This window comes from Salmo trutta, chromosome 13 (genome assembly GCF_901001165.1).
Source record: "Salmo trutta chromosome 13, fSalTru1.1, whole genome shotgun sequence".
Classification (NCBI taxonomy): Eukaryota; Metazoa; Chordata; class Actinopteri; order Salmoniformes; family Salmonidae; genus Salmo; species Salmo trutta.
Genome location: NC_042969.1, coordinates 80,764,594 through 80,776,760, shown reverse-complemented (window position 1 = coordinate 80,776,760; position 12,167 = coordinate 80,764,594). Strand labels below are relative to the sequence as shown.

The 12,167-nt window shown below is 43.5% G+C and overlaps 1 protein-coding gene across 1 annotated transcript; it reads left to right on the top strand.

Annotated features, from left to right (window-relative positions):
- The first annotated feature begins 6,380 nt into the window (after positions 1 to 6,380).
- Positions 6,381 to 10,426, top strand: phox2a (paired like homeobox 2A). Its single transcript, XM_029773742.1, has 3 exons — positions 6,381 to 7,209; positions 8,905 to 9,092; positions 9,365 to 10,426. Exons 1-3 carry the CDS (start codon positions 6,987 to 6,989, stop codon positions 9,848 to 9,850), a joined length of 897 nt encoding a protein of 298 aa, XP_029629602.1. The 5' UTR covers positions 6,381 to 6,986; the 3' UTR covers positions 9,851 to 10,426.
- The last annotated feature ends 1,741 nt before the right edge of the window (positions 10,427 to 12,167 follow it).

The following is a 12,167-nucleotide window of genomic DNA, read 5'->3' as shown; positions in this document are numbered from 1 at the left end:
AGTTACGTAAATGTGATATTTCAGATTTTTATTTTAAACACATTTGCAAACATTTCTAAAAACCTGTTTTCGCTTTGTCATTATGGTGTGTAGATTGACAAGGGAAAAAAACAATTTAAGCAATTTTAGAATAAGGCTGTAACGTAAGAAAATGTGGAAAAATTCAAGGGGTCTGAATACTTTCAGAATGCACTGTATTCAGATTTCAGATTTCAGTGTTTAGATTTCAACCACTAGTATTTACTTCCCCATTGTCCTGGTTAGAGTGCATTTAGTCAGTAGAAATGTATCTGTAATCTGTAGCCTTTTATTCAGATCAGTGTTGGGAATGTCTGTCACCTGACTTAGATTTCAGCACAACTGAACAGGACATTTGATTCAAGAAAGATTTCCAATCTTGTGGTGTTGTTAAAACCTTTTAAGGATCGGACCCTTTTTTCAAAAAAAATTTTGCCTAAAATGACATACCCAGATCTCACTGCCTGTAGCTCAGGACCGGAAGCAAGGATATCCATATTCTTGATACCATTTGAAAGGAAACATTTTGAAGTTTGTGGAAATGTGAAATTAATGTAAGAGAATATAACACATTAGATCTGGTAAAAGATAATACAAAAGAAAAAAAACATATTTGAAATGCAATAGAAAGGCCATAATGTATTATTCCAGCCCAGGCGCAATTTAGATTTTGGCCACTAGATGGCAGCAGTGTATGTGCAACGTTTTAGACTGATTCAATGAACCATTGCATATCTGTTCAAATGTTGTATCAAGACTGCCCAAATGTGCCTAATTGGTTTATTAATACATTTTCAAGTTCATAATTGTGCACTCTCCTCAAACAATAGCATGGTATTCATTCACTGTAATAGCTACTGTAAATTGGACAGTGCAGTTAGATTAACAAGAATTTAAGCTTTCTGCCCATATCAGATGTCCTGGGAAATTGTTTGTGTTACTAACAACCTCATGCTAATCGCAGTAGCCTACGCTGATGTCCCTAAAAAGTTCCATTATTGGGGACATTGTTGAACTGAAGAGGGGTCCATCTGCACCTCGCAACAGTAGTCATGGTCTTGTGGGCCATCTATTGTGTTTGCTGGTAAAGTTACACTGTTTCCAATGTTAAATGTGCGTAGCTTGTTTTCCCATTGTGGCGCAAAAGAACAGCGACCTTCACTCGAGAGTTTAAACGTTAAAATGTAATCACTTCAAAGAGCCAAAGCCGCCTTGCGGCGTGTTTGTCTCCGAGGGCCCCGTTAATCCGAGATAATACCCTCGTGCAGGGGCCTGAGTGGGCGCACGGAGTTTTACTTTGGACTTTTAAATTCATTGGAGATTTAACGGAAACTGTAACGGTGGCCTTTCGCATTCATGGCGTCTGAGTCAACAGAGGAGGCAAGAATAGCCACAAGAGGTTCCTCACGACCCTGGAGTGACAGAGAGAGGGATCAGAGTCAGGGAATATTCTAATGATTTCCCCAAATTATCACATTCCTCCTCCCAAATGTGTCTTAACTTGTCATTGGCCTAGATGCCCTGTTGAACCGCATGTCTTGTTGGCTAGATCCTTTATTTTTGGTGGTCCCATGTAATTAATGTGTATTTTTGCCTTACAATCAAAAATTGCCAATTTTAACGAAAATGGGGCACGTCTCCTATGCTAATTGAATTCCGTTCGTTTTGGTTTCGCTTTCCCCTTCGCTCTGACGGTAATCGTTTGCGATAGTCCTCCCATTAGAGCGGGGGCTGTCTCCCGCCGGTACCGTGGACGGGGCGGTAAGAACGATAGCTGGTGAATGCAGATTGGGCTAATGAAGCGGGCGGGGAGGGGGGGGGTAGAGAGGAGATTGATGAGACCTGGGGAGACTGGTGCCGCTGTGATGGATAGATGGAGAGAAGGGAGATGGATGGAGAGATGGAGAGAGGGGAGACTGCGGGTAGGGTGAGGGATCAGTAAAGGATGGGACGGATATGTACCGGGTTCAGTGAAAGGCCGCACCGGGGGCCGAGACGGTATCTGTCCCGGGGAACGTGGTGGTCTGGAACTGTCAATCAAAAGAGGTAACCGATCCATCACTAGAGCAGAATCCCGACCAGTCCCAAAGAGGGTGATCAGAACCTCGTGATAAAGCTGTAATGTTTTCCAGTCTCTGGTCTATCATGGTAGCCGAACCAAAATGGCTATTTTCAGTTCTGTTGTTGAAGCCATAATTATTACAGGCTATAGGCCCTAATGTATAATTTCGATAGATAGTTGATATATGCCAAGACGTTTCCTTTTTTAAATAAACTACCCGGCGAATTAACGGCCAAATAGCGATTGGTCAATTTGTAATTTAGAGTAATCAACACACATATAATAGATATAATACCTATAGAATAGATTAGATTAGAATAGAATAGAATAGAATAGAATAGATTAGATTAGATTAGATTAGATTAGAATAGAATAGAATAGAATAGAATAGAATAGAATAGATTAGATTAGATTAGATTAGATTAGATTAGATTAGATTAGATTAGATTAGATTAGATTAGATTAGATTAGATTAGATTAGATTAGATTAGAATAGAATAGAATAGAATAGAATAGAATAGAATAGAATAGAATAGAATAGAATAGAATAGAATAGAATAGAATAGATTAGATTAGATTAGATTAGATTAGATTAGAATAAAATAGAATGTTGTTTACTGTGTGAAAATATCTATTTGTCTTCCCTTTGATACTGACACCATTAAAATGTTAAATAATCAAGAGCATTGGCTGCTGTCCATGACATGGTGCTGAAACGCGGAGGCTACCAAACCCATTTTCAACAGAATGAAAAAAAGAATCAAAAGCCTGCTCAGATTAACTGTACAGTAAATAATTATTATTTGTATTACGTAGTTGGCATCGAATGTAAGCCATGATAAGTATAAACCACTGATCCATATCCTATATTCCAAAACAATGTTTGAAGGAAAATTCGTTGGCAAATTTTAGTCCGTGCATGTAGTCTATATAGCCTAGCCTATATACATGGAATTATATTTATTTATATTTATTTAACGAGTTTATTTTTTGAAACTACATCTGTCGGACACCGTGTCGCGTCTGTAGAGGCTATTTACAACTGTAATGGTCATTTCAAATAATGGTAGGATTATTGAATGATAGATCTATATGTTATGGGCTGTAAATGAACCTGTAAAATGGTCTGTTTTATCCAATTTAATGGAGTCGCCTATCCTCTTAGAAAAGAAGGTTCTGGATAGAACCAAAAAGGGTTCTATATTTGCTTCATATATGGCACGCCTAAGGGTTCTATATATGGAACCCTTTTGTAGGGTTCTTTGATCAGAACCCCAAGGGTTCTTCTTCACTGAACCAAAATTGGTTCCATTTAGAACCCTTGACTTTCATAAAGGATTCTATATGGAACCAATTTCGGTTCTATATAGAACCTTTAGGGGTGTCATATATGAAGCAAACAACCTTTTTTCGAAGTGTAGCCTATAAATTCAAATACATTTAAAACCACCTTTTTGATCTCATGGACTGTAGTCCTTGAATCCATGAATAGGGGAGTGGTTATTGCACCAGCCCCAGCCTAGCTCAGTCAGTAGGCCTGAGGGGGACTGGAGTCGACCGGCCAGTGGTCTGTCATAAAACCTGCTTAATTCAAACCTTTATTTCGAGCATTTTATTGAGTCAGACACGGTGCTGAAACAGCCAATGAAACAGCAGGTAAAATTCTATAGTGTGGACGGGCGGTTGCCAGGCACCTGTTGCTGTAAATACACAGATGAAGGTGTGTGTAGTTTCAACACGTTTTGTATTTATCTAGGCCTATGTCCTTTCCTCTGCTCTGTGAAAGCATTAGGCCTGTAAGTGCACAGGATAGGCTACATTTTGGGGATAGAGCTCGTGCGTGCATATGATTTGCACGGTGATGGATGAGTGAAGGAGGAGCGATGGGATCCCGTTGGCGCACCAGCCATTCAATTCCGAATTACTTATATGCACAATGGCGCACCGGCTTCAGGCGGACCGCTTCTAACCCGGTTAGAGTCAGAGCGCGCGACAGCTCTATGACTAGTGGTGCCAGGCCTGAGAGTGTGTGTGTGTGTGTGTGTGTGTGTGTGTGTGTGTGTGTGTGTGTGTGTGTGTGTGTGGGGGGGGGGGGGGGGGGGGGGGGTGGGTGAGAGAGAGGCTGGGGGCGAGACAACTGCATGGGTTCTGATTCAGGGTCCGGCTCGTGCGCGCCCCAGGACTGCAAAACCCTTTGTTGAGCTCGTGGAATAGGGCACCCGACATACCTGCAAGATGACAGACACAAAGCCGACAGATCAATCTGACATCATGCTTCAGACAATATCTTAATCACACACCAGTTAGGCATATGGGGAAATATGCATCGGACATTTTATTTAGATAATTAGTTGATATACAGTTGATTAACTGGAGTAAACTGATTAAGCTGAAACAGCACGCGGTGGCGTACAGTGGTGAAACAACAACTTGTTATATTGCACTGAAGTTGACCATCTTTTCTTAAATGAAAAGTGAATGGTACCTATAGAGCAGCTTAACATAACAGCACCGGTATTGAGGAGAGGTGATGTATGTATGTTGAAGGGAAACTGAGTAAGCTATAGGAATAAAATGGTTTGACATGTATAGGCCTATTTGTACTTTGTGTTTAACCTGCAAGTTATGAGCCTGTAGGTCTACAATAACCAAGAATTCAAAACACAGCAATAAAAACATCCCCGTTAAAAGTTGCAGTCTATAAACATGCATTACATGCATATGAATGGGGACAACGGTGAGGCATACAAATGACTAAACATGAGTTCAACAGTCCATGACAACGTCCATGATTAAGCTTTGAAAAGCAGAGACAGAAACGAAAATGAACTGATAACTATTGTGACTGCATGTTATTATCATAATATAAACACATATTCATTCTATTGTATTGTATTTTATAGGCCAATATTGCGATGTTTTTGTTTTATAATTTATTATTGATATCATCATAGTTTTTGTGACATATAAGTCCATACAAGAAAAAGTATCTGAGTTAGAGACACTGTAGTGGCTAATATGAACGACTATTCTCTCCCGGTGCTCCCCGCCCTTCTAACGCATGGGAACCGGGCCTGACCACGCGCCCTTGCTGCCACCACCGTGTGCCATGCGTTCAGACAACATACATTTTCAAGAAGATTCCTAACGTTATTGATATTGTTGGAGACTTGTTGTGCGCGGAGAAGCCCCAGTCCTGACACAGCAAGATGCGGGTTATTCAATGGGATATAAACATGGCAATGCGGCAGGTTGTAATAACATTAGACTGCGCCACTGGCAAAGTAAGCGGTAATAGTACGAGAAGAGCCCTCTGCCGCTATCGGGAGCTGCTCTTTTACATATAAAACCGTATTATATTATTACACGCATACAGGGCCCGTGGTCACATTCCCATAATCAATTTAGCACGCGCGTAAAACGGTTAATTTAGCAACACAAGCTCCAAGGGTTTCGACGATATGATTTTGTCGAATAGAGGCTATTTTCTTCTAACGAAGAACCTCTTCATTTCTCAACCGGTTGAATTAAGGACCTAGAGATAGCAGAGAGGACACCCCTGGTTGTCTATACAACCGGTTGAATTAAGGACCTAGAGATAGCAGAGAGGACACCCCTGGTTGTCTATACAACCGGTTGAATTAAGGACCTAGAGATAGCAGAGAGGACACCCCTGGTTGTCTATACAACCGGTTGAATTAAGGACCTAGAGATAGCAGAGAGGACACCCCTGGTTGTCTATACAACCGGTTGAATTAAGGACCTAGAGATAGCAGAGAGGACACCCCTGGTTGTCTATACAACCGGACCTAGAGATAGCAGAGAGAACACCCCTGGTTGTCTATACAACCGGTTGAATTAAGGACCTAGAGATAGCAGAGAGGGCACCCCTGGTTGTCTATGCAACTGATAATTCATGTGTTTAATAAACGTTAAATCGATTTAGTGTCACTTCCATTTCAGCCCCGGAATAAGAGGAGACGCTGAGATAGTCCTCTACCCACCCGGGGCATTATAAGCTTATGGCCCAAGAGGCGCATGCTAGTGTGTTTCATATCACGTTGGATGCCACTGAACAATAACTTAAACCTATTTATGGGGAGTCAATGCGTTTATGGAAGCTTTCCATGGGATCCACTGATTGAAACGCGTTTGGTTTGGTTCTGCAGTCAGATACTCTTGAGGTGACGGATACAACCAGGCTACCACTCTTACACTGAGAGAAAGGCTACATCTCGAACAACATCAAATAAAATATGTAATTCCAGAAATCAGAATCATATCAGAAGTTTATCTGGCATAAAGACGTCTGGCTGAATCATATCAGGAGTTTATCTGGCATAAAGACTTCTGAGTGAGGGTTAACTTCGCGCGCATTAGTAATGCATGAGTAGTGGGAGGGGGCTGACCGCGCACGATGCCCCCCAATAGACTCTCGAGACATTGTCATGGAAAGAGACCACCGCCTCGTTATTGTCTCGCGGACTGCCAAGTTTATTATAAACACTGCGCGAGCTGGCCGGTGCGCTGTCATACTGAGCGCAAGGCGAGGTGGTCCGGAAGGGAGCGAGAGCGAAACTGACGTGGGTGGAAGAGGAAGATACTGATACTGAGAGAGAAAAGAAAGAAAGAGATTTCAGGAATATTGCTTTCAAGGAAGAGCGAGAGACGTGAAGAAAGACATATATATATATGGTAAAAATAACATTCTGCTTTGACTGAAAACAAGAAAACCAAATTGAGAGCGGGACTGAACTCGGGGACCTAAAGCTGGTCATTGGAGAAATTTGAAAAACGGAATTCATTCTGTTGTGTTTTTTCAGCTTTAACCGTTTTAATTCCTCTCGAATCCTGAGAAGTACATTTCATCCAGCGCTCGCCCCAGAGTTGTCGTCCTCACGCCTCCATGTATAAAATGGATTACTCCTACCTGAACTCATATGACTCGTGCATGGCGGCCATGGAGGCATCGGCCTACGCGGACTTCAGCTCGTGCAGTCAGGCCAGCTCGTTCCAGTACAACCCGATCCGGACCGGGTTCGGTGCCAACCCGGGATGCGCACCCCTGAGCACCGCTAGCTGCACACTGGGGTCCCTTCGGGAGCACCAGCCCACACCCTACTCCACAGGTAAGAGCGCGCAGAGAGCATTGGGGAGAGGGTATAGTGGGGCATGAGCAGGAGATGTGGCACGCAGGAGTTGCTCACAGAGGTGTTTCATCTCCTGTTGGCTCTAGTTAAAGCGTCTGGTTTTATTTGAAATACTTGCGTGAAATGTCATTTTTGTTATTTGATTATACCAACTAGGCTAATCGAAGAAGGGAAGACATTTAATTTGATTAATGATAACCCAATTAATCGAAATTATAAATATTCAGTTTCATATTATCATACCTCTTGATTTGAGGGTCTAATCTTTCGTTTTATGTTCGTTGGCATGGGGATAATTCCGTCAGTGTGCAGTTCGGTAGATGTATTATCAACTAATCAAATTTGTTTAGTCAATTTAATAGAACTTAGCCTATCCTAAAATGTACCTTTTCCTTTATCCATCATTTTCTATTTAATTCGTTATGTGGTCACGATTCGACTGCGAAATTCAAATGTTTATTTTTTGCTACTTTGCCACACATTTCCAATTTGATTCATGTCGTTATGATGGAATATGAAAATTAGATTCCTTATTTATTTACAATTTTGCAGGATGAGAAAAAATAAGCTTTACGTATCGGTTCCTTTTTTTTCTCTCATCTTGTTCAACTGTAACCATTTACCTGCAACACATGTAGCTCAGCTGTGCGAGTGCCTTTTGAATTTACAATTTTGCAAGATGAAATCTGTTGAGATGCACAACCTCGTTTTCATGTGTCCAAATGAAGAAAAAAGGAACAAACAATAGCCTACTTAGTAACAAGAATAATATGGTAACTACTGTCTTATATTAATAACAATTAAATAACAATTACGTTTTATAGTTACTAATAGGCCTACAACTAATAAAAACGAATTTCCTTCAACAAATGGTTGAATAGTGCAGGCTATTATTCGTGCAGACCTGATAAGAAAAGCGTACACGTCCTGCTGCGCCTAAAAGGTGACTATTTCACTGTTTATATGTTTATATTTATATGTGAATTCCCTCTAACTTTCTGGATAAGCTAATGATTTAAAAAATATATTTTATTGTAGTTCTAATGAAGGCGCACTGACAGACCGTTGCGTGCGTTATGCACGCTCTCTCTCTTTCTGGGGGAAAAAACAATTATAAAATATCTGTATCTAATGATCAGGCTGCATGACACTTTTCATTTTTTAAATATAATTGAATGGAACTGGAAGGTGGTTAGTCTATCACAACATTATATTCAATGCCCTTGTTGATAGCTTATCAAATTCTGTTATTCCATGTTTAGCTTAGGCAAATTTTATCAAATTACAAATTATTTAATTTAGTTCATGGTATAATTACAACTAGCTAATTGTAAAATTATAGTCATATATTTTATACGATTGTGGACTACTTCCCTATCATAGACTAAACCAAAAGAGAAACGTCAATACAAAATAACTCTGAATAATAAATTATATAAAAATGGGAACCACGATATTTCACCTAGGCCTATTGATAGGCTATATACCGTTAGTTGAATTGATCAAGTCAATTAAAACGTGTATTGTACAGGGAAAAACATCTTCAGCCTCAAGCTATAGCCTATAGCCTACGAGGTCAGACAAAGGCACCTCCATAACATAGCCTATCGAAAAACGCCGACAATAAAACAGAGCATCACTAATTGGTTTTATTGTGATTGGTTGACTCCGCAGTTCCATATAAGTTCTTCTCGGACCCATCCGGTTTAAACGAGAAGCGGAAACAGCGGCGCATAAGGACCACCTTCACGAGCTCACAGCTGAAGGAGCTGGAGCGCGTGTTCGCGGAGACGCACTACCCCGATATCTACACGCGCGAGGAGCTTGCGCTCAAGATCGACCTTACCGAGGCGCGGGTGCAGGTGAGTCCAGGGATGAAAAACACGAATTCACAATAGATAAAACATTTTCATCGATGTATGGGCATGTACCATCATGTTTATGTTTTTAATGCAGTCAGTCGAAATTATTGTTATCTAACAAATTGTAATCTATACATCCTTCATGAGTATATTTTAGAGATAGTATGTATTTTTATGTGTATTTTTGTATATATTTATTTTGTTTCCTTTTTCTGTTGGTTGTATTTTTAGACGTTTGAATGAGACTAAACGTTATTGTCTGTCTGTGTCAGGTTTGGTTCCAGAACCGGCGGGCTAAGTTCCGTAAGGTGGAGCGTGCCGCCAACTCTAAATCCAGTAACGGGACCGGGGGCTCCGGAGGGAATAATGTCAATACTGGGGGGAAAAAGGGCGAGCCCAGATCTTCCTCAGATGATGACGAATCAAAAGAGTCCACCTGCAGTCCCACCCCTGACAGCACTGCCTCTCTGCCCGGCTCAGCCAATGGGAACATGGGTAGCCCTGCCAGCCTCAGCCCCAGCCCCGCCCCTGCTAATGGTGGCTACGCCAACACCTCCAGCTCCCCCGTTCTGCAGGGGCTCAAACCCCCTGGCTGGCCCAGCCTAGGGCCCACCCACCCAGGAATGGCCCAAACCACAGCCCATGCTCCAGAGCTGCTGAAGGCGTGGCAGCCGGCAGACAGTATGACAGGGCCGTTCGCTGGCGTGCTCTCCTCCTTCCACCGGAAACCCAATGCTCTCAAGACTAACCTGTACTAGAGACAATGAGCAGAGATGTCTAGTATAACTACTGTATATCTATACAGACTAACCTGTACTAGAGACAATGAGCAGAGATGTCTAGTATAGCTATTGTATATCTATACAGACTAACCTGTACTAGAGACAATGAGCAGAGATGTCTAGTATAGCTACTGTATATCTATACTCTCCTTCCCCCTCTATCTACTGCCCCCCAGAGCGGGACTCCCCCTTTCATTTATTACTACCCGGACTCTCTAAGTGACAGTTGTAGTTTGTGAATATGTGTTTGTGTTGAAGTGTGTGTAACATGCATCTCATACGGGGTGTGTGTGTGTGTGTCAGTTGTTTCTGTATGTTCTCACTCCAACAAAGCTACACCTCCCCAACACACACACTATATACAGTCCAAAAGGCATTAGCAGACATTGTGCACTTAGTAACAGTAACTCCTAGCCCCTGTACCCCTGATTAGTAACAGTAGCTCCTAGCCCCTGTACCCCTGTACCCCTGATTAGTAACAGTAGCTCCTAGCCCCTGTACCTCTGATTAGTAACAGTAGCTCCTAGCCCCTGTACCCCTGTACCCCTGTACCCCTGATTAGTAACAGTAGCTCCTAGCCCCTGTACCCCTGATTAGTAACAGTAGCTCCTAGCCCCTGTACCCCTGATTAGTAACAGTAGCTCCTAGCCCCTGTACCCCTGTACCCCTGATTAGTAACAGTAACTCCTAGCCCCTGTACCCCTGATTAGTAACAGTAACTCCTAGCCCCTGTACCCCTGTACCCCTGATTAGTAACAGTAGCTCCTAGCCCCTGTACCCCTGATTAGTAACAGTAGCTCCTAGCCCCTGTACCCCTGTACCCCTGATTAGTAACAGTAGCTCCTAGCCCCTGTACCCCTGATTAGTAACAGTAGCTCCTAGCCCCTGTACCCCTGTACCCCTGATTAGTAACAGTAGCTCCTAGCCCCTGTACCCCTGATTAGTAACAGTAGCTCCTAGCCCCTGTACCCTGATTAGTAACAGTAGCTCCTAGCCCCTGTACCCCTGATTAGTAACAGTAGCTCCTAGCCCCTGTACCCCTGATTAGTAACAGTAACTCCTAGCCCCTGTACCCCTGATTAGTAACAGTAGCTCCTAGCCCTGTACCCCTGATTAGTAACAGTAGCTCCTAGCCCCTGTACCCCTGTACCCCTGATTAGTAACAGTAGCTCCTAGCCCCTGTACCCCTGTACCCCTGATTAGTAACAGTAGCTCCTAGCCCCTGTACCCCTGATTAGTAACAGTAGCTCCTAGCCCCTGTACCCCTGTACCCCTGTACCCCTGATTAGTAACAGTAGCTCCTAGCCCCTGTACCCCTGATTAGTAACAGTAGCTCCTAGCCCCTGTACCCCTGTACCCCTGTACCCCTGATTAGTAACAGTAGCTCCTAGCCCAAGGGTGGGCAAACTTTTTGGCTCGAGGGCCACATCGGGATTTTGAATTTCAACAGAGGGACGCATTTTTTGGGGGACCAATTGTTTGTTAAAATCAATTTGCGGGGTCTCATGGGGGGTGCAGCGGTCTAAGGCACTGCATTGCAGTGCTTGAGACTTAACTACAGACCCGGGTTCGATCCCAGGCTGTGTCACAGCTGGCAGTGACTGGGAGCCCTATGAGGCTGCGCACAATTGGCTCAGTGTCGTCCGGGTTAGAAGAGGGTTTGGCAGGCCGAGATTTCCTTGTCCCATCGCGCTCTAGCGACTCCTGTGGCGGGCCGGGCGCAGTGCACGCTGACACGGTCGCCAGGTGTACAGTGTTTCTGCCGACACATTGGTGCGGCTGGCTTCTGGGTTAAGCGGGTATTGTGTCAAGAAGCAGTGCGGCTTGGCTGGGTCGTGTTTCGGAGGACGCACGGCCCCTGTACCTCCTGATTAGTATGTCAACCAGGCAGGGTGAAAGTAAACAGCTCAGTCTCCCTGGGGAGAATCAGGGGGACAAAACCCAAACTCTTAACAGCAAGCACAACTTTCTTTATATCCCCCACATCCCCTCTGTATTGGAGAGGGGACCCCCAAATCCCTCTGTACAGGAGAGGGGACCCCCAAATCCCTCTGTACAGGAGAGGGGACCCCCAAATCCCTCTGTAATGGAGAGGGGACCCCCAAATCCCTCTGTAATGGAGAGGGGACCCCCAAATCCCTCTGTACTGGAGAGGGGACCCCCAAATCCCTCTGTACTGGAGAGGGGACCCCCAAATCCCTCTGTACTAGAGAGGGGACCCCCAAATCCCTCTGTACTGGAGAGGGGACCTCCAAATCCCTCTGTACTGGAGAGGGGATCCCCAAATCCCTCT

Excerpts from the sequence above, each read along its gene's own strand:
- phox2a (XM_029773742.1), top strand. The coding sequence starts at position 6,987 with ATGTATAAAATGGATTACTCCTACCTGAACTCATATGACTCGTGCATG. Across the intron at positions 7,210-8,904 it reads GCCCACACCCTACTCCACAG|TTCCATATAAGTTCTTCTCG; the intron begins GTAAGAGCGCGC and ends TTGACTCCGCAG. Across the intron at positions 9,093-9,364 it reads TTACCGAGGCGCGGGTGCAG|GTTTGGTTCCAGAACCGGCG; the intron begins GTGAGTCCAGGG and ends TGTCTGTGTCAG.